We start from the raw sequence: 22,442 nt of genomic DNA on the forward strand, positions 1-22,442 counted from the left end.
CTGCTGTTCAGTAGTGTGTGTAACATGGATAAATGCTAGTGTGTGTCTTTCCACTGCTTTTCAGACAGAAATGAAACAAAGTGTGAGACAACCTTAATTTTACTTGTTGCCACTGGTTTATGAGAGGAAACGCCAACTCTGTTCAGCATAAAAATAATTGCTCCTCAAAATGTCACCAGAAGTTGCCAGATGATATCACTGTAATTTGCATAGGAATATATTTTCTGCAGTAGAGCAAGAGGCTAAACTTTGCATGGGGAAGCACTGTGATCATCAGATCTTTCTGGATTAAACAAGCAAGTGGAACAAATTGGAAGAGTGTCAGCAGCCGGTCCCCAGATACTTTGGTCACAAAAGCATTTGCTCGTTTTATTTATTTACCAGAATAAAGTGATGAGGAATAAAGTTTTTTTTCATGAATTATTGTTTATATGACAAGTTTCTGTTCTGTTCTGAGTAAATCATGCATGTGAATTTGGTTTTAGAGCAGCAGAATGTTTGCGGATTAGTTGGTGTAGCAAATTACAGAAAGCATTTGACCTTATACCAAAATTACAAATCACTGGGAATAATTTATTCTGAAAAATTCCCATTAGGATTTAAGGGATTTATGGTATTTGGATTTGAACAATTCTTATTCTGACTGTGCAGAAAGCAACACAGTTATCATGCCAATTGCGACTGGGATATTTTTCAGCAAACAAAAACTTGTGCCATCAGAATCACAAGTCTCTGTGACTCTGAAATGAAATCCAAATAATTGAGCTTCAATTCCCATCCATTTATAATGTACATTATAAGGATTAGGGTGATTGGTTGGTAGTGAATTTGGTAAAGGTTTCTGTCAATTGAACAAGTCAATGTTTATCCAAATATTTCATTAAGAGTTTACTTCATGAAAAAGCACATGTTAACTAATTAATCAAACTGAAAAATGTAAAACTCAAAAAGCTGCAGCTATATTTAAAAAGGTGTTGGGCGCAGATGGTGCGAGTCTTAAATTGCAACATTTATGACTGTAGGGTGCCAAGTTATCACTTTTACAGCTGCCGGTGCAAACTCACAACAAACCAGTTTGACAAGGTGCTTTGCATTTAAACAAAAGTCTACAACCAAGTGAGGTTGCACTTACAGGCTTAGAGGCTTTGACCTAATGCTAATGTCAGCATGCTGGCAATTACAGTGCTAACATGGTGATGTTTATTGGATGTAATTTTTGCAGTGTTCACTATCACAGTTAGTTTAGCATGTTAGCATGCTATTGTTCGCTAATTAGCACTAAACACAAAGTACAGTTGAGGCTGATGGGAATGTTATATTAAGTGTTGGACTAATCTAAAATTTTGACCTGATGATGTTGCTTGATGAAATGTAAAGGGATCACAGTCGTTATTTACAAGTCAGACTTTGAGGGGCATAACAGTCTGTCCAGTTATTGCTGAAAACCTACACTTTTGATCTTTGCATCAATCCATCTTTAGATGTGCAGATGTTTTACTTGATAAGTGAAAACCATCTATTGTCAGCACTAGATGAAAAGTCAAGGGATCACCAAAGTCAATAGTCTTCATCTTCTGGGAAAAATTAATGTCTGTACAAAATTTCATGGCAGTCCATCCAATAGTTGATATGAGAGATTCCCAACAAGCTGCTAGTGTGGCTAGAAGGTTTAAAATGGTAAGAGCATCTCTGCATCCATTTTGTGGATTATATGTCATTTTCTCTTCAAGTTGTTGGCAACTATCTCCAGTAAATTTCTGCTCATCTGAGAGCAAAGTATAAAACTTTGAACATTTTACTGGTGTTATAAAAAGTCAGTCCAAACAAATCAAACACATAAAACCATATTCTCTCACATTCTCAATAATGTCAATATATTTAAACTATAAGATTAAAACTATATATTAAAACTATCAACTACAATATTAAACTATTCAATTCATATTTTAACTGCAGGAATTATTTTTCATTTTTCGTTCTGATGTGAGGGGGTAGAGAGATTGAAAAATGTAAAATTAAAATGGTAGGTGTATGTTTATTCTTTTTGTTTATGTTTATGACCGGGTGCTTTCCTGAAATGTGATATTTAAATAAGCAGATAATGTGCGAGCCGTATCTTTGACACGGATGTGTGTTACTATTAGAAAAACAGTGAAAGTGGCTTGATATCTGCAGATTTTAATTGGAAAATTCCTTTAATGTTTTCTTTTGTGGCTGCCACATTCTCTGTGAAATATTCATAATTCAATTTATGAATTCAGTAAAGATAGCCATTACAAAAACGAATGGGGAAATAGAAAGATAATGGAGTGTGGAGCGGCAGTAAGACAAAGAGAGAAAGAAAAAGAGGGCAGATAGGGTAAAAAACTGATTCATTGGTCTCCCACAATCCCGTTCTGTCTGGCAGAGCTGTATAAAAATAGACTTGAAGAGTAAATGCAGGCTGTTTTTTTTTTTTCTCCCAATTTTCTCTCCTCCAGCATGACTTTGCCACAATAATAGCTTTTTATTACATCTTCCAAAAAGTTAATATCTTCACCGGTGTTTGTCCAGCAAAGAGTTAAACCTGTTAGTGAGAGAAAGATTCATAAAAACAGTCAGTAGGTCAAAATATCATAAGGAATCAAGATAAACTGGACAGACAGAGACACCACTGAAATAACGATAAATTAGATAAAACAATTACATTTCATTGTTTTACATTTTTCTTCGTATCTGTTATTTAATGAACAGAAAGTTCTTTCTCAATCCATTTACAGTGTGTTCAGGTAAAAAAGACAGCTTAAGATAAAGTCATTTCAGTTTAAATGTTTGTGTTTAATGATAACAACAAAGCAAAGTAGTTGATCATTGTTGCCGTGGAGTTAACTGTGGCTAAAAGAGTTCGATGTGCTGAAATCTATAAAATAATAGTAAAATGAAAGAACAGAAGCAGATGAAGAAAAACACTTTGACAACACATGTTAGGGGGGGGGGGGGCAAAAGCTAATTAAGAAATATTTAGAAAACACAGGTGAAGACAGAAACACTGCACCTTGATGAACACAGTAACCATCAGGAAAAGGTTGTCTCCCCAGTAATGTCATCGCAAATTGTTAAAACTGATCTCCAGATGGTTTTAAAAAATGAGCAACACTGTTGCTCATTTTTTTTTTTTAAACCACATTCAGCTTGTAAACATGTGGGAAGCTCAGAAAGTGAAGTTGCTGGTCCACCTGTTGTAGTGGTTGTCATTTCATTTCATTCTCCTGTGGTATAATTGTTCAGATAATTGTCCCACTTTTGTTGTTATTCTGTTCATTCTGCCACTTGTACATATTTGCTTTGAATAGCTAGTAATTACCTAAGTAGTATAAGCATTCTCAACAGCCTTTTAGTTTTATTGAATTTGTACATGACAATTGTGTACGTTTGCTGAATGCATAGTGTTTCTGCAGTAGAAGTTATATTTACTGGCCCAACAGCAACTTAGCATGTAACTGGATGAGCTGAGTACTTTGAAATGCGTGTAGCCTGAGGCCGCAGTAACTGGGACACCAAGGCCAGAGACTTGGCACCAGTCTCTCCGTAGCACAGGTTCAAAGGAATGGCAAAGCTCACCCGGACAGCCTGTAACAAAGAACTGGGACTTCTCATATGCAAAACACTGCCGTGTTTATGTAGCTCAAACCGACTCATTTAAACATTGCTCTAAAGTTTGCTGTTGTTATCGGGAAGAATACGCTCCTAAAAAAACAAAACAAAAAAAAAAACAAAAAACAAAAAAACCAAACACAAACTTTTTGGTCAAGCATGTTTTGGGTAGATAATAATGGGTTGGTTCTGGGTGGTTGACAGGGCCCATCTCTCACAATGACAGGTTGTAGTTGTTGAAATGCTCTTTTGCAAAAGGAAAGCAGTACAAACATTTTAGAATAACATGCAAGTCGAATCTTGTTTCAAAACGTGATCCATCAACTACTCCAAGACTGACAAAAAAATGAGTAGGATTAATACAAGATGGTGCATGACAGGCCAAATAAAGACATTCATGCATGCAATCAGCCTTCAAAACACCACATTCACCAGCCGTCTAGTTAAAGTGAATATCCACACAAAATTTGTTGTTTGGGTACTCCAAATCCCCACAACAGCACAACACTGTGCAATAATGAATGCAGTGCCATTGTTCATCAGTGTTTCTTGAATGGCCTTTCTGTGATTTTTAGTTTCTCCTTCTTCTTTGTTACTTTTTTCCATCCTTTTTTGTTGTTGTTATGACTTCTCTGTGCTTAACATCACTAGCTGTGCTCACTGCAAAACTCAAAAAAGTAACATATTCTTGCTGTGAAATGTGCCCCCAAAAAATTATCTTCAACAGTTCATTATAACTATATATAATAAGAATTATTTTTTATCATTGGTTAATCTATTTATTATTTCCTTGAATCATGTCTGTAAAATGTCAGGAAATTGTAGAATGGTAATTGAAAGTGCTTTACAGAAGCATGGAGATGCATTAAAAATAGAACATTAAGATCACATTAATAATAATAATTATAATAATAATTAAAATAGCTTTTAAAACAATAAAGACAAGTTTGAATAAATATAAATATTTAAATAAGTCATATCAAGATTGCATAAAATCAGGTAAGAAACTTAGGGCACCATTTTAAAAGAAGTGCTGCAGTGATGAAAGACATTAAAAGCTAGAAAATTTAAACATGGCAAAAGATTAAAAGAAGTATGTGATTTATTGGTAAGCCCTGATTCAAACAAGCTGAAAGTTTCAGCAGATCTCAGGTGTTCAGGAAGCTTTTTCCACAGGTGGGGAGCATAGAAACTAAAAGCTGCTTCACCTTGCTTTGTTTTGATGCTGGTAGCACTGAGTAAACCCGTCCCAGATGACCTGAAGGGCCTGAATGCTTCATATCATACGAGTAGATCGAAGATGTAATTGGAACCAAGACTATTTAGTGCTTTATAGACCAGTAGTAGGATTTTAAAATCTATCCTTTGACACACAGGAAGCCAGAGCAGTAATTTGAGGACTGGTGTGATGTATTCTACTTCCTTGGTGTTAGTGAGGACTCTGGCAGCAGCATTCTGGATGAGCTTCAGCTGTCTGTTTGATTTTTTTACTAAGACCTGTGAAGACACCATTACAATAGTCTAGCCTGCTGAAAATAAATGGATGAATATGCTTTAGTATATCCTGTTTGGACAGAAATCCTTTTATTCTTGCAATGGTTTTAAGATGGTTGTAGGCTGAATTTGTAATTGTCTTTATGTGGCTGTTGAAATTTAGGTCAGAGTCTATAACTACACCAAGATTTGTGCCTTGATTTGTAGATCTTAATAGAATGGATTCAAGGTGAGCACTGACCTTTAATTTCTTTGGGGCCAAAAACAAAGGTGATATCTTCAGATGTTTTGTTTGTCTGACTAACCATCTAAAACCTAAAAAAATATTCAATTTACATTCATATAAAGAGAGAAGCAGCAAATCTTCACATCTTAGAACCTGCAGTCAGAGGATTATCAATGCTGAATCAGTTATCAAAATAGCTGCAGATTAATTTCCTTTCAATCAGTGATTAATTGACTAATGGTCGCAGCTCTAGTTGAGATTAAAATTTACTCCACAATATGAGAACTGCAGCTCATTATGATTAGAGCACAGTATGAAAGACTGTGGAATATAAAGACAGTAAAGTGATGGATCTCTGAGGTCTGTTTCTTTTATTTTGACCAGATGGTTGCACAAGCTGCCACTCCAAAAAATCCCAAACTAAGCACCAGTCTCTATCACACTATCACACTTATTAGCTGTGCTCCAAAACAGTGTTGTTTTTGTTTTTGGACAGCTAACTCCGCTGCTTCCTCTGCACTTGAGACACATGCTTTAGAAATAGCATCTTCATTAACTGGCCGGCTGCAGGAGTTGTACTATACTGGGACTTACACTGTGTGGGTTGCACAACAACCTGTTGGCGAGCTGAGGAGAACATTTTTCCCAAGCACAGGAGAGAAAATATATCTCTAGACACAAACATTGAGCACAAAACCAGCCAGAGAAAAAAGAGGCATTTTAGGCATATCTGAAGAGACGGAAATAGTGAGGGAGAAAAACAGATGGAAAGATACAGAGAAATATTGAGATTCTGTCGGCTCCCCGAGTTATGTCTGGTATTCAGTGAGAGAAAGAGCCTCTGTGGCACAGGGCATAAAACTTTCATAGCTCTGTCGGGATGCTGTGTTTCTCCTGGATTATTTATCAGATAGTAAGAAGTTGTTTATCACACAGCTAATACTGCTCTGCTCAGGTAGGGCCTAGCAACTTCACATATATTGGGCCTCATGATAAATATTAATCAGTTTCCCAGCAACATGAAGGGAAAAAAAATGGATGTGCCACATTCATTTGACCTAAGTGTGGAATAACGTGGATGCTACACAGCTCAGCTAGAGAGCTCCTCCTGTGCTGTTGTCCGGAAAAACATATTTGGCATAAATTATTTAATGAGGATATTATTAGGGATGGATATAGTACAGTGTTGGTATTCACCCGAGCTGAAAGACAAGAGTAGGTACAAAAAGCATTGAGTATAACAGTACATGGCTGCCAAAATGACAAACAGTCCCACAGAAACAAGAGACCTCCTGTTTTCAAAGGTGAAGTAATCATAGTTCAATGCTAGTTGACCCTATTGAGCTCTGCGGGCATTGTTTTGGCTTCACAACAAAGTCATTATCTCATCCTAATTAATCCCATGGTAAGCCATGCACAGGTCACTGGTGGCTGTATGATGTAGGGAGGGTGAGCCCCCTACAGCACTGACCTGCCAGAGGCCACTTTGTTGTTTGACATGCCAAATGCCACAAGAATGAAAAATGAGATCTCATCAGTCATTTTGTTGTTGCTACAGTTTACTAAAAATAGATTTGATCACAGTATGAACAAGAGATTTGCTTTGTCCTATAGTTAGTCCTATAGTAGTCCCATTAATAAATCCAGTGAAGGTATTGGTTATACTACTACATACTACTCTTCCAGCTGAAATCACAACCTTTTGCAGGAAACACACTAGTCCTGATCCTGCATCTAAATGCATTAATACTGACTGCTGAGGTGTCACTGGTTCCCTGTTGAGTTTTCTTGTACAAAGTGTTCCTCTACACAAATATGTCAAAAGCATCTCTTTCCTCATAAAACATTTGTAAAGCTGATTGTGTTCATTTGTGTCTTCAGTGTTTCCCCAAGGTTCACTGCTTCGGGTGGGCGGGTGGTTCAGGGCACTAGCTGCCTCAGGGCCTGAAAGATGAAGAAGCGTCAAAACTACAGTTTCTCAAATGACCCCTTGAGGTTGGCTCCAAAAGTGAGTCAATCCCCATAGAGTCACATGTACAAGGCAGCAGAAATCAACATGTTTACAGCGTGGTACAAAAAACTGTTTTGGTCTCTCTAGCTAATTTCCCCTTCGTGACAACTGTACAGCGCTATTAGTGGTCAAAAACTCAAGAAGGTTCTTGTTTCCACCATGACAGACACATGTGGTCTAATTAAACTGCACAAACAGAAGACATGCCAAACCAAGTGTGTTCCCAGCACTGCCAGTCAAACCACAACTTTGATTGTTGCATAATTACACATGAATATTTAATGTTGCAGAGAAAGGGATGTTTTCAGAGACTTTGTATTCGGACAACAGTGAAAGTTTGGGACTTAGAGGAATAATATATAGTATATCAGGTTTTGGCTGCACAGACGGTACTTGTTAGCAGCATAAATTCATTGTTAGTTTTAGTCTCTTCATAAACTGATGCACTAGTTGGTTTGTTACACAGAATCATCTCCAGGCGTTGTTTGAAACTGTTTGGAAAATGGCAGGTGCATTCAAAAAATACTTTGTGATACTTGATTGGATGAACTATCTGTCTATCATAAGACGTATAAAGAGCGCATCAAAGAAGAAATACAACAAACTGCAAGTCTGAGGAGCTTTGAAAGCTAGTTATCATGTCCGGAGACAATTTTTTCCCTCTTTGTGAAGGAAAATTTGCGCATACAAGGCAGTCTTATGAATACCTCCCTGTAGCTGCCAGTAGTTCCCCCCGCATGGGATGCTAATTGGTCCGAACCACTGTGGTTCGGTCACAATCAAATAGCCTGGAGCCTGGCAAGATGGATGCTCGCTTGCGAGGAATCCATCTGCCTTGCTAGGTTATTCTCTTCAGGGGATTTGTTCATAATAAGAAAAAGATAAATGCTAAATGCTGCTTATTGGCCAGTGGCTGCAGCTGCATGGCAAGCTGACAGCACACAAAACACCAGCCTTCAACAATTCACTGTTTGATATGAGTTGGAGCAGTTTCAAATTCCTTGTGTATGATAAAAACTCCTGATAAGGTTAACGAATGTCCACGAATCATCTTTCGGTGATCTAGTATGTTTTGTCTTGTGGACACATTTGGGCTGCATAATATATCGTTTCAGCATCATTATCACAATGTGAGCATGCGCAATAGTCAAAATGTCAAGTAAGGCAAATTAACTCGAACATGTCATGCTACAACTTTCTTGCTGCTTGATACAAAAGGCAAACTCACATTGGTTCTCATTTTTTATGTCTACAAGAGAAGTGTGTCTGATATAACATAACGTAGTCCGATTCAAGGGTGCTTGATACACAGAGTTTATTGCTAGTGAGGGACATGCATGCTCTGCATGCACAGTGAACCACCAATCACAACCATTCTTAATCAGTTTATTAATTAATCATAGCAGGCCCCGCCCCCGCTAGCTGTTGACGACAACCTGAAAATGAGGGAGGAACAGGTGCAAATCACCAAAAAGGAAGATTTGGTTGTAAAAAAGTCAGTTGTATGGAATTATTTTTGGCTATTTCCTGTATTTTATCATATTGCAATATATCACAGAAGAAAAATGTTGCGATGCCTTTTTTTCCAATATTGTGCAGCCCTTGTGCGGACAACCACAGTTCTGTTCATTTTACTCCAACTTGGGGAATATTTTTCTTACTGTAAGATGCTTCTGACCAGGCTGGTAAGCTTTTTTAAATGCAGACATTATGCCAAAGTCAAATGCACTGGCCTCTGTAGAAAAGGGCGTTCCTGTACATTTTAGAAAACATTTTCCGCAATCTTTCCACAGCACTAATGGTAAGAAATAGTTTTCAAAGTTTGGATATTTTTATGCAGGTAGTCATATGAAGAAGCATTTACAGTAGGTGCACCACCAAATAGTTTACTAAGGAATGAAGAATACATAATTTAACAGTGAAGCACTTATGCAGCTTTACCAATATGAAATAACATTGTGTAACACCTGTACTCTCACAGAAGCCCTTTTGCTTCATGAAAAATTCAACATTTTTTAAGCCACAGTGCTTCTTATTATAATGCTGGGAATGAAGTGCAGTTTTCTTTTTGCCATTTTTTTTAAGGCAGGAGGAGGTTTGGGTTTCTTTTAGTCCCAAAGGAGCAGAGCATAAACGCTCCTTTTCTCCCACCTTGGTGTACAGTAAAGCTGTATACTATCCTATTCTATTTTATCATGACTTTGTGGTTTGTTTTTGTCTTATGCAGGAAACTTGACAAATTTATTCTGCTCGAAAACTAGATGGATTGCTATGAAATTGAATAAAGACATTCATGGTGCCCAGAGGGTGAATCCCATTGACTTTGGTGATCCCCTAACCTTTCCTCTAGCGCCACCATGAGGTTGAATTTATGATTTTCTTTTCTGTGAAGTTTGCGAAAGATATTCTTCAAATTTGGGTCAAACATTCACTTGGACATTCACTATATGTATATGTGAATAATATTTTCTCATAGTTGCTGGAGCATATTTTATAGTTGTGTGCCAACAATCTGTGTTCTTTGTCTGAAACCACAACTTATCTGTGAAGCAAACTGTACTCCCATCTATTCAGTGATAGAGATAATTGAAAAGAAAAGAAGCTCTGAGCTCTTAAAAGCATATTGCAAATGATATGGTGTGTTCACAGTTGTTTCTGAATCATCAAACTAATTATACTTACAGGATGTAATAAAGATGAGTTAGTAATATCTTGTTATAGACCTATTTAAGAAACATTGTTTTGATTAACGTGTTGGATTTCACAATACAAGCGAGGAGGAGTTAGGATTTAAACTATTCTAAGTTCTCTTGAGTGCAATAATATTTTTATTTTTAGGATGAGATTTTATACTTTTGTGGCTCGTTCCACATGTAGAATAACATTTGTACTAGTGGGCCCATTGGTGCTGTCACAGCCTTTGTCCAAATGTGGCTAATATGAGAATTTACTGGATTTTTTTTTTTTTTTTTTTTTTTTTTTTTTGGAAAACGGAAAAAATTGAAGTCTTGGGAAATACAGCCAAGAAACAGTTTGCGACATAGTCCCTTATAAAACTACAAATGTTGTTTTTTACACTTTGGTGTTTGTATGAGTTAAACAAATGAGATATAACATGATCATTAGTGAGCTTTAGATGTGGTACCAGAATAGCTGGTTTCCCAATTTCTCTTCTTTATGCTAAGCTAAGTTAGCTGGCTGCTGCTGAGAGTGGTATCAGTCTCCTCACCTGACTCTTGGCAAAGAAGCAAGTAAGCTTATTTCCAAAAAGGTTGAACTGTACCTTTTTAAAGACATGTAGTTGAATCGATTTATGTTTCTCAGTTATAGCTTCCCATCTGCTTTTCATGTAGTTTTAAGGAGTGAATTATTATGTTGTCTATAGATGGCTTTGTAGGTAACAGATGGGCCTTAAAGAATCTCTTCATCACCAGTGAGATACTTGGCCTTGAAGGAAGGCTGAGAGATCACATTTCAAATGATTTAAGTTGTATAAAAAATCATGGCTCTTATTTATTACAGGTCATTTTTAACAACCTTGTACAGTAGTTTATTATTTGTCCCCAGATAAAGAAAAGCTAAGAGGTTATTCTCATGCCAAGTACTAAATATGGAAATATTTCAAGTTAATGTCATTAAAATCCAAAGTTTTGAGGGCAAAAAAGGCAAAGAGCTTCCCTCTGGACAAGAAAGCGAAAGCCCTGCATGTAGTTTAAGGTATGATAGCTCAATGAATGGATAATAAGGCTGCAGAGGCAGTCTGGACAGACGGTCAGTGATCTCCCTGCAGGGAGAATAGAAGTTATTTTACAGCAGATTGCCTCACACTGCCCACACAAGCTAATTATACAGACTATTCATGCGAGTCATGTGGCAGAATTGTATAATTACAAAGTCCTTGTTCCTGTGATAATGTGCTATGTGAAAAACTGATGGAGATCTTGGTTTAACAAGTAATATGAGCCCATTAGGTGATTTTCTTTTTTTTCCCAGTGCTCAGTACATTATTTGTATTTCTACATTAAGATATTTTACTTGCACATGTTTTCACTTAACACAATTACACAATGTTTAAAAACTCGTCTTTCAAGCTGAATTTTTCAATAATCTCTTCAGATGAAAGTAATCTCAGTCGCTCCTCTGGGGTGCAAATTGAGGCAGAGCTTGTGTGTACGTGCTGTGTCTGATACGGAGGTGAAAAAGGCCATGTCATAAGATGAGTCTTGACATAACGTGGTGGCAGTGGACTGTTTGCGTTAGGCAAAAACAGGAAGTGTGTCCCTGACAGGACTCAGCTCTCAGAACAAGGTCAGTGGTTCCTTTGAGCACAGCCATGGAGACCCTACAGCTCTGCTCAGTGCCAAATCCAAGACTGGCAGGCAGAACCGCCGGACAGGAAAGGTGACGAGGGCAAATCAACAATCTCAACACACATATGAGCACAGACAGTTCTCCTAGCTCGAGTATGCTGAAGTGCATGCACACACTCAGACTTGAGGGAAGCAATTTAAAGTCCTTACTTCCTTTTTGAAGTTTCCAACTTTAGGGGCACAGTGCAGCCAAGTGGAGGCACCTTAGTTATTATTTGAAAACTTGGACAAACACCGTTCCACCGTTGCATGGAGCAGGCCAGGCTCCGGTACCAGTCAACACAGTTGAGAGGGTTTGAGATGAGATATCATGTCCTCATTGCTGCAGGACCCAGGAACTTTAATTGTGTCCTCCTGTTGAAACACTTTGCCTTCAGGTGAAAACAAGCAGATGGTGACTCCATGTGTAGTAGAGGGGGCAGGTGTTAGTCACCACTTCATCAGGCCAGCAGCGTGGGTCTGTGGCTACCATAACTCTAATGTACAGAAAAAATAGCAAACGGAACCCCCCCCCCTCCTGACTAATGCATCGCTGACTCATGCAGTCATGAGTGTGTTGATGATGGCAACACTTCTTTGTCCTTGCAATGGTTGTGATGTTGAAAGGTTTACTTCTTGAACCTGTGACAACCTCTTCTCAACTTGCAGATGCAACCCAAGTGCTTGTGTTTTCACAGCAAACAGGTTTTCTCAAAACTTCATGTCAGGAAACCAGGAAGTAAATTGTTGCATCTGTAGCAGTCACTAACACAGGAGTATAAACTTATTGTGTCTATATAGTGGAAGATGTCATGTGTATGCTGTCTTACCATAGCAATAGGACTGTAACTTGATTATTTTCATAATTGCTTAATCGCCCCATTATTTTCATGATTAACTGAATAATTGCTTCACTTCTTAAACATAAAAAACTGTGAAAAATATCACGTCACAATAATCTAAAGCCCACAGTGACATCAATAAATGTCTTGTTTTGTTCGAGCAACCGTCCAAAACCCAGAAATTCAAAATATACTTTAATGCTGCACCGAGAAAAGCAGGATTTTCTCACAAATGAAAACCCAGGACCCATCAAATATTTGAAAAATGACTTAAGCAATAGTTGCCAATTATTTTCTTGAGCGGCTGATTAAATGACTAATGATAGCAGCTCTATTGTTATAAAAGCACTGCAGTAGATCATTTCATATGAGTGAGGGTGAAAGCTTTTGTGGATACTGTGCAATGGAGACCAGGCTCTTATTGTTATCAAACAAAATCAAAGTGTCATTTGAAAATATGGAAAACCAGTTCATTACGAAAGCACAGTAGAAGACAAAGCACAAAATTACTAGCTTTTGGTCTCCAACATATAATAAACATAAATACCTGTATCATGCAGTTGGTGCACAACTTAATGGCTGCCTTCGGATGTTTTTTTGAGACCTTGATAACTGTTCTTATCCCTTCAGTAGCAGTTTCTGTAGCTTTTCAGGGATTTACTCATATTACCCTTTCTCTCATTGTTGATCGACACAGAACTGCACAAAAAGATCCCTCGGGGGGTGTGCATGTAGTCATTATTTTTATATACGTGCAGCGTTCACATATAGGAAACCAACACAAGTGCTGTGTAATGTTCACCTAGTAGATGTAAGAAAATTGAATTATATGAAAGAAAAGGTTCACTCGCTGTAGTTTATTGCAGACGCAACTGACGAGTGTCTGTGCCTGAGATGTGTTTCTAATAAACTCAGCATGAAGTGACAGTGAATTGAAGTGTACATTAACCAGAGTGTATTCAGTTTTCCATCCTGACATTTCATACAGTCGTCTTTAAGAATGCTTGGTTAGCTTGGCTGACAGGTCGTAGGGGTTTGAGTTTGAAGTGACAGATCACTCTTGATCAGCTGTTGGTTCCACTGGCAGGCTGAACAGTGGGTTTGATCAAAGGTCTGGTAGCTTATAAACAGAAATCAGCTGTAAACTGTGTGTGCTCAAGAGGTCGCGGCGTAGGAAATCAGCAGGAGATTCCGGCAGTGGCTGCAGATGTTTGCTGCATTGCTTTTATTGTGGCTGTTAGTTCAGTTTTATGTGTCATTTCAATGCAAAAGTAACTTAAATACACCAAAAAGGGCTGAACAATATCATCTGAAATCTACATCACAACTGTAATTATTATATGAAATTATTTTCGTTTTCAATTTATTTGCTAATTATTTTCTTTGTTAATGGATTTGGGCTATACTTGGGCTGCAGGTGGTGTGAAGGTGGGTTATGAGTTGGCCCCATTGAAAGCAATTATTCTCCATCCCCACATGGACCATTTTGTGTTTCCCTTTTTGTGTGTGTGCTGATGGTTGTGCCAAGGTGGAACTCGTGGCAAAACTTGGAATCAAGATGAATGATTAGTTGGTATCAGATGGATTAAATATGGGTAAAATTGTCCATATTATTGTTTTTGGGTGTTATTCTGCTTTTTCCCAGTTGTAATTGTTGGCTGAAACTGGTAAGGATGAAATTGTACCTACTTAGCATTAAAACCTAGTTAGATAAATGGACCAACAAATTTGACGAAGAGCTCACCCCTCCCTGGCAAAAATGTGTGTAAGAGCTCATTTATTTATTTTCATCAAAAATATCTGTGCAGTTTTAAACTGATTTTAAATGTTTTATACACATTTACCCAAACTATATAGTTTCCAGATGCAAAAAAACATGTTTTCTTGCACAAGCATGGTTCAGAAAATCTTCCAGCAATAGAAACTTCAGCGGGAACATACAACGAACCCAAGTCTCAATAAGTAAAAAAAAAATCATTGCAAATGGATTTCAAAAAATATTTAGAAAGTCAACATCAATTTAGACCTTTTTTTTTTTTTTTTTAAATGAAGCAAAAAAACTGATAGCAAGATCTAATTTACTGAAGTAATTGTAGTGGTGGAGAGTGTGATAAACATTTCAGGCTGTCATTTCCCTCCTATTGCTCTCTAAAATACTGTTTGATGAGTGATTCCAGAGTCACAAATAACACACTTGACAGCATGACACTCATATTCTAAATATGTTTCCAGGCACACATCTGTGTTTTTGTATTATACTTTTTATTTTTTTTCATATGAAACAAATCAATTCTTCCAATGTCTTTGAAGTGTGAAATGTCTTTTTATCATGAATTCTTACAGTACATTCAGTTAATGTTAATCTGAAAGAAAACATCTTTGAACTTGGCACTTAGAAAACAACCACAAAGAATTGTCACCTTTATTCATTTAGAACAAAATTTACAAAGCCATTCAAACAGTCATTTTTTTAATACTTTTATGTTTTTTAAACTCAACTGTTGAGAATATTCAAAATACACTTTTTAATGTTGCTTCTCTCTCTCTTTGTACTTACAAATATGTACATTAAAGTCTCAGTATCTTGTCATGTGTCGTCCCACTGACTCTTGATCACTTGTAATAAAAATCCTTTTTTAGTGTTTTATTTATATCTCTTCACACTGTTAGCACTCTGCTGAGCTCTCCACTATTCTGTTGGAGCTTGAGTGTCTGTGAATGTTCGGCGTGCTCAGATGGATGTCCCGTGGCTGGGCTCACTGGCTTCTGGGATGGGTCCTCCTGGCACTGGTTGGTAGGACATTGGCATGGGTGTCTTGACTGGGCTCTGACGGAAGAGGCCCCCGTTGGGCGCCCTGTGTTTGCAGCGGATAGAGGGCATGGTGGCACTGCTGAGGGGCAAGGGCAAGGTCCTGCCAGCGGCTGCGCCCAGTGTCCTTCCATGACCCTCCTGGAGGAAGGTGGTCACAGAGAGTGGCCGCGGCCCCCGATGGGCTGGGTAGTCCCGAGCAGACAAGGCCTCCAGGGACTGGCTGGGCTGCATGCTGCCAATGTCCAGGGCAGAGATCTCGATAGACTGGCCTGGCAGCTGCTTGTGGGCCAAGTCCTCGTCCAGGAGGCTGTTCAAACGCTGGTGGACCTGTTCCAGGTTCACCTCTTTGTCCTAAAGATAGATGGAAAGAAAGGCAGAGCCACAGAGTGCGTGTGGAATAAAAGCAGCCAAGAGAAAGGATGGTAGATAGAGGTTTTAATGGAAGGGAGAGCATGAATGTAATTAAGAATGTGTGATAAAGAATAAAAGTGAAAATGAATGTGCAGTGAAAGGGGTTGAAAGGTTAAAGAATGAATGGGATGAGGATAGAGAGTGAAAGAAGACAGAAAAAGATGAGTTACAATGGTTGTTTCATTATCACCATCATGACCAACTATCTTCAGTACAGGCGATGCAGTCGACTCTATCACTCGGTTTGAGAAAGTCTAAAACAACATTAGTAATCATCTAAGTTTGCTAAAATAACACACTGGATTTCTGCTTCATTCAGGAAGCCCAAACATATAAATTAAGAATATACTGGAATTTTTCAAGCAGTCGACATCAAGAGAGACATTACCTTAAAACAGTAAATTCTAAATATGGGGCTGTAAAAAGATAATGTCTCCACTTCTGAAATGAAGTTAAATGAAGATGTCTCTTCATGCAGAAGTGCTTAAATTTTCCCCATAATTAGGTGACCACACATCTGCAGGAGGTGACTCTCGCATGAAGAGCATCAGCTGTTAACAAGACACGCTCCAATGGACACACAAATCCAATGAATCTGACTTTGAGACAATAAAATTCAAATGGAATTATAGTTAAAGTCAGTTAATCTAAATTAAAGAATATTTCAAAATATTCCTCTTTCAGTTCCAGGTAAAAACATCAATGAGGAAACACAAATATGGGAGACAGGGAGAGGCCAAATAAAGAGCATATGATTGTTTATCAGACACACATTTTGCATCGTATGTTACCATGCTCGCTTTTGGCTGCACCCTGCCCTCCACAAACCAACATTTTATCATCATGCACCCATTTAAGTCAAGCCACACAGAAGACCGATAAAACCAAAAAAGGCAAACAACAGAGACTATGGGGTGAGATGACAGATGAAGCATCTACAATCTACCCCTGCCCAGCCCCATGCCCCGCCCCTTCGCCTTGACACAGCCAATGACCATTCAGTACAGTACGTCAGGCCTCTCCTGACCTGTGTCAAGAGCCTTGGCCTCCTCCCAGTCTCTCTCTTTGTCTGTCCATATGTCCCGCCTCCCTTCTGGTGAAGCGCTTGTTATGTCATTATATGTCAATGGACCAGAAACCCTTTCCAGACCGTAATCCTTAGTCACCTGCTGGAGATCATAGACAATTATACATAACCAAAACGGTCCCAGACATTGACATATAATTACAATTGATTACTACTTAACTACTACTAATTACTTCAGAGTCTTTATCTCTCATGTCTGTGTGTAATTGAAACTTTCCCAGTTAAATCGGTACAAAAGACGAGCAACTGTGCTGGAAAATATCTGGTTCTTTGCTTAAAAAGCCTAAAGTGATCCTGTGTGGGGTTTTTTTGTACTACATGTCCCTAGGTGCATTTTGGTATTCTGTTAAATGATACTCCTAATGTTGGCAAAGAAACGAAAAATGTCACTGTTGTGAAAAATAATCTGCAACTTGAATAAATGTATGACTCTTTTGGTAATTTGGCAACTATGACACTGTTTTTTACACAACTGCAACGACAAAACATTCAATTCACGCTTTTAAATGGCCTTTTCTCTGTGGCAATGGCAGCTGAAGCTCATGGGTAAATTTGTTGTCTTGTTGTTGTTGCAGTGACCAACCTGTTAACAGGCAACTAGAAAATAATCTGTTAAACAATGTAACTCCCACAAATGAACAGAGGATGGAGCCTAGCAGTACCCCCTTTACAGTCTTTATGTTGAGCTAAGCTAATCATCCCTTCGCTGTGGCATCTCATTTAACTGACATTTATTGGAGTGGTATAGCTTTCTCAGCAAGAAAGCAAATATTTCCAAAAAGTTGAACTAATCCTTTATATGGCTGATGTGTCCAGGCTTAATAGCATTTAGTCTGAAATGGCTGTCATAATGTCCACATACTATATGTTTGTGCTGTCATGATTCCAGTGATACTTAGAACAATTTGAAGTGATACTCCATCCAGATCTTTTGAATATTAAACACTTGTTCCTGCAGGCTTGAAAGGTAGTTGCAAAAAGTTTGTAGTGTGAAGAGCAGTAGCTATGATCAACTATCACAGCTGTAACAATTCTCAATTTTTAAAATAAACATACTCAGCAAAAAATAAACACAATCATTTAATCTTAAATATAGGAAAACAGTGATAAATTGCAGTCATAATTCCCCAGAGCTCAGTGTATTTAAGTCTGCTTGTTTTGTCTGTCAGAAAAGCTAAAACTTAAAGGATATTCAATTTATGTAAAACTGGGAAAAGGGAGACAGTTGTCACATTTGAGCATGAACCAGAGACTGTTTAGCCTTTTCCCTCTATTAATGAGCAGATTAAGCTGAAGTGTTTTGATAAATGTCTGTTTAGCTTTTGACATTTTTCTGCTGCAAAAAGCTGCCCTTGTTGGATGAAACTGTAGCCAAGAAAACTACAAAACTTTTAGTTACATTTCAAGCCTGAACAAGGTTAGTGTTTGATCCTCAGTAGCCTTTGGGTGGAACATTGCTAAAAAACATAACTACAAACATAATAATAATGTAGCACAAAACATGATTGTAGTCAGACAACACATCTAACACATCTTATGTTCTATAAATATTGAGTGATGTTTGTTGTGAATCTCCCATGACAGCAGTATGTGGTTATTATGAGAGCAGCTGTGCACAAAGACTGAAATAGAAATCAACAGCAGTAACTCAAACTCTTTTCTGCAGCAAAAAGTTTGATTTACTGTGAATTATTATTATTTTATTTCCAGAACGGGACTGTGTCTTAAATGGATGAGTCCTCAGTCAGTGGTTCAAGTCAAACAGGTAGGTCAAGGCTCAGATTCTTTACTATCTGCTTTTGCTCACACTTTAGTTTAGGGATCCATGTCAAGCCTTAGTTGTCTGGACGCCTCATGCAGAGGGGCTGCCCAGTCGACAGCGGCAAGATGAAGTCAGAGCTCTAAAGCATTAAGACTTGAATGGATTAGCTAAAGAGAGCTATTGTACGACTGAAGCACTTATTGACTCAGAAGTACAATTTGAATTTTACAATTCAACATTTATTTACTGCTATCATTCCAGCTGCGGTTCTCTCACATGAGCACCAGTGACTGTGACTGTTCTTCAGCCCAAAATTTAGGCTATACTTTTATGCATCAGTATGAGAGAGAATCACAGTAAGTTTGTTTGAGAGAGAAGCCTCAGAGAAGTCCCTAACAAAGCACCCCAACCTCTCTCCCAACATGAGAAGGAATGAGAAGATTGATCACATGATGTCTGGACTATCGTCAGGGGCACACCTATTATAACTGGGTGTACTGCAGCTCTACTAAATCGGGGCTGGCGTCAGCGCCTGGTGGATCCATAAAGTAGAGTGTGGCAGTGGCATCTCTGGGCAGGACCGGGGGGCCCGGGGGTCTGGGTCTCGACCGGGGCCTTGGAGGGGCAGGGGGACCCGTGGTGGCAACCATGGCCCGGTTCTGGGTTAGCAGGCTTGGGCCTGGGCACTGGCCCGACGAGTTGTCAGTGGTCACCTCTTTGGGCTGCTCTCTCCGGCAGTGGTTGCTGTTCCACCAGGTCTCCAGTGCAGCCACCAGGAGGGCCAGCAGCAGCCCGGCAGCCAGGATGCAGAACACGCCGGCAAAGCTGTGGAGACGCAGTGCACGTCCCTCTGGCTGGGCATCTGCGTAGCTCTGCAGGTCACAGCGGCCTTTCTTCGGCCACCATTTCTGCTTCAGGATGTCCAAGTCACCTTTTTCCTGAAGCTCCAAAATCCTGTGGAGGAGAAAGAGTGAGTAGTTGTTTCACACACAGCAGTTGCACAGTATCATGATAACACCACAGGAAACTGGACAAAGCCTTCAATAACATTGATTCAGATCATGTTAAATGCTGGCTAATCAAATTACAAAGAAAGTGGAGGAGAGAATGGAAAATTAAATTATTTTCAAAGACAAACATAAAGGAAAATTGGAAAATCAATGTAAGGCTGCTCTGGATGACTATAATTACTCTGATAATACTGTGTCGATCATGACATAAAACTAATAAAAACATGCAGTTAATGTACTGTATTAGCATTGATTGTTAGCTCAATTAAGGCCCATGGTGGGTAAAGCGCAAATAAAAACTGCAGTTTGCGCAGCAGCAGACTGTAATACGTATCACTAATGCAGTGTTGAAACAATTTCTAAATGCTAACAAGAGCTACAAGAGCAGGTCTATGTAAACAAGGCAAAGAAAAAACAAATCACTGTAAGATTAATTGGTTTCATATCAAAGTATATAAGCATGAAAACAAAGATGATCAAATACTACAGTAAGCCCATTAGCTAGAGCAGAAAGAGCTGAGAGGAATAGATAGATGTTCTGGTGGAGAATAATGACGGCTGAGTACAAACAGAGGCGAGACAGTGAATCTGTCGGAGTGGTTAGCTTTCTGTACAATCATTATTCACCTTCTTCAACAGTGACTGGCACATAGAGACTTTTGGTGCACAAATCTGCACATTCATTCAGAGCAAAGAGGCACACTCAGACATATTTACACACAGCTGTCAAAGCTGACATGAAATCATTTATACGCATTTACACTCATGAAACATCACAACTCCAGATGCCTTTAAATATTCACCATTTCTCCACACAAGTGATGTATTTAAAATCTTGGTTCACTGGTTTAAAGAAAGATCAAACCTCCACTTTCAGATGGTGTTTATGAATTTACACTTTACATGGAAGAGAGAACTTGCTGTCCTCTTTTGAAAATCACTAATATCACTCTTGTGTCTGAGGAAAAATAAGATTAACCAAAAACAAAGGACAAACAGTACGGACGGAGAATATAAAAGCATAATTCTCTGCCTACTTCTGCAAAAGGAAAAGTGATAGAATAGTAAGTCATAAAAATGTCATAGTATAGTAAGGCATAACGCGTCAAAAAACGTCATAGTATAGTAAGGCATAAAAATGTCAAAAAAAACCATAGTATTGTAAGGCATAAAAACGTCATAGTATAGTAAGGCATAAAAACGTCAAAAAACATCATAGTATTGTAAGGCATAAAAACGTCAAAAAAGGTCATAGTATAGTAAGGCATAAAAATGTCAAAAAACTTCATAGTATAGTAAGGCATAACAGTGTCGTAGTACAGTAGGGCATAAAAATGTCAAAAAACGCAAGGCATGAAAATGTCAGTATAGTAAGGCATAAAAACGTCAAAAAAATCATATTATAACATTTCAAAAAATATCATAGTATAGTAGCCATAAAAAACTCAAAAAACGTCATACTATAGAAAGGCATAAAACGTCAAAAAACATTATATTAAGGTATAACATGTCAAAAAATATAGTATAGTAGCCATAAAAATGTCAAAAAACGTCATTGTATAGTAAGGCATAAAAAAAATCAAAAAACGTCATAGTATAGTAAGGCAAAAAATCGTCATAGTATAGTAAGGCATAAAAATGTCAAAAAATGTTGTAGTACAGTAGGGCATAACGCGTCAAAAAACGTCATAGTATAGTAAGGCATAAAAATGTCAAAAAACGTCATAAAAAATCATAGTATAGTAAGCAATAAAAATGTCCAAAAACGTCATAGTATAGTAAGGCACTAAAATGTCAAAAAACATCATAGTATAGTAAGGCATAATGCGTCAAAAAACATCATAGTATAGTAAGGCATAAAAACATCATAGTATAGTAAGCAATAAAAATGTCAAAAAACGTCATAGTATAGTAAGGCACTAAAACGTCAAAAAACATCATACTATAAAAAGGCATAACACGTCAAAAAATATAGTATAGTAGCAATAAAAATGTCAAAAAACGTCATAGTATAGTAAGGCATAACGCGTCAAAAAACATCATAGTATAGTAAGGCATAAAAACATCAAAAAACGTCATACAGTAAGGCAAAAAATCGTCATAGTATAGTAAGGCATAAAAATGTCAAAAAACATCATAGTATTGTAAGGCATAAAAACGTCAAAAAAGGTCATAGTATAGTAAGGCATAAAAATGTCAAAAAACTTCATAGTATAGTAAGGCATAACAGTGTCGTAGTACAGTAGGGCATAAAAATGTCAAAAAACGCAAGGCATGAAAATGTCATAGTATAGTAAGGCATAAAAACGTAAAAAAAAAACATAGTATTGTAAGGCATAAAAATGTCAAAAAACGCAAGGCATAAAAATGTCAAAAAACGTCATAGTATAGTAAGGCATAACGCGTCAAAAAACATCATAGTATAGTAAGGCATAAAAACATCATAGTATAGTAAGCAATAAAAATGTCAAACGTCATAGTATAGTAAGGCATAATGCGTCAAAAACATCATAGTATAGTAAGGCATAACGCGTCAAAAAACGTCATAGTATAGTAAGGCATAAAAACATCATAGTATAGTAAGCCATAAAAATGTCAAAAAGCGTCATAGTATATTAAGGTATAACGCGTCAAAAAACGTCAGTATAGTAAGGCATAACGCGTCAAAAACATCATAGTATAGTAAGGCATAAAAACATCATAGTATAGTAAGCAATAAAAATGTCAAAAAACGTCATAGTATAGTAAGGCACTAAAACGTCAAAAAACATCATAGTATAGTAAGGCATAACGCGTCAAAAAACG

General features: G+C 37.8%; 1 protein-coding gene across 2 annotated transcripts in view; it reads right to left on the reverse strand.

Moving 5' to 3' along the window:
* Nucleotides 1-14,798: 14,798 nt before the first annotated feature.
* Nucleotides 14,799-22,442, reverse strand: part of LOC130181071 (glutamate receptor ionotropic, delta-1-like) — a 236,113-nt gene continuing 228,469 nt past the window's right edge. The window contains exons 15-17 of one of the 2 annotated variants that reach the window (XM_056394828.1): nt 19,341-19,581; nt 16,806-16,944; nt 14,799-15,718 (exon numbers count right to left, since the gene is read on the reverse strand). In XM_056394828.1, the coding sequence (XP_056250803.1) occupies nt 15,312-15,718; nt 16,806-16,944; nt 19,341-19,581 (787 nt within the window). In that variant the 3' untranslated portion in view covers nt 14,799-15,311. The remainder of the gene's footprint in view (nt 15,719-16,805; nt 16,945-19,340; nt 19,582-22,442) is intronic. The other variant, XM_056394829.1, reaches the window with a different exon arrangement.

This window comes from Seriola aureovittata, chromosome 14 (assembly GCF_021018895.1).
Source record: "Seriola aureovittata isolate HTS-2021-v1 ecotype China chromosome 14, ASM2101889v1, whole genome shotgun sequence".
Classification (NCBI taxonomy): Eukaryota; Metazoa; Chordata; class Actinopteri; order Carangiformes; family Carangidae; genus Seriola; species Seriola aureovittata.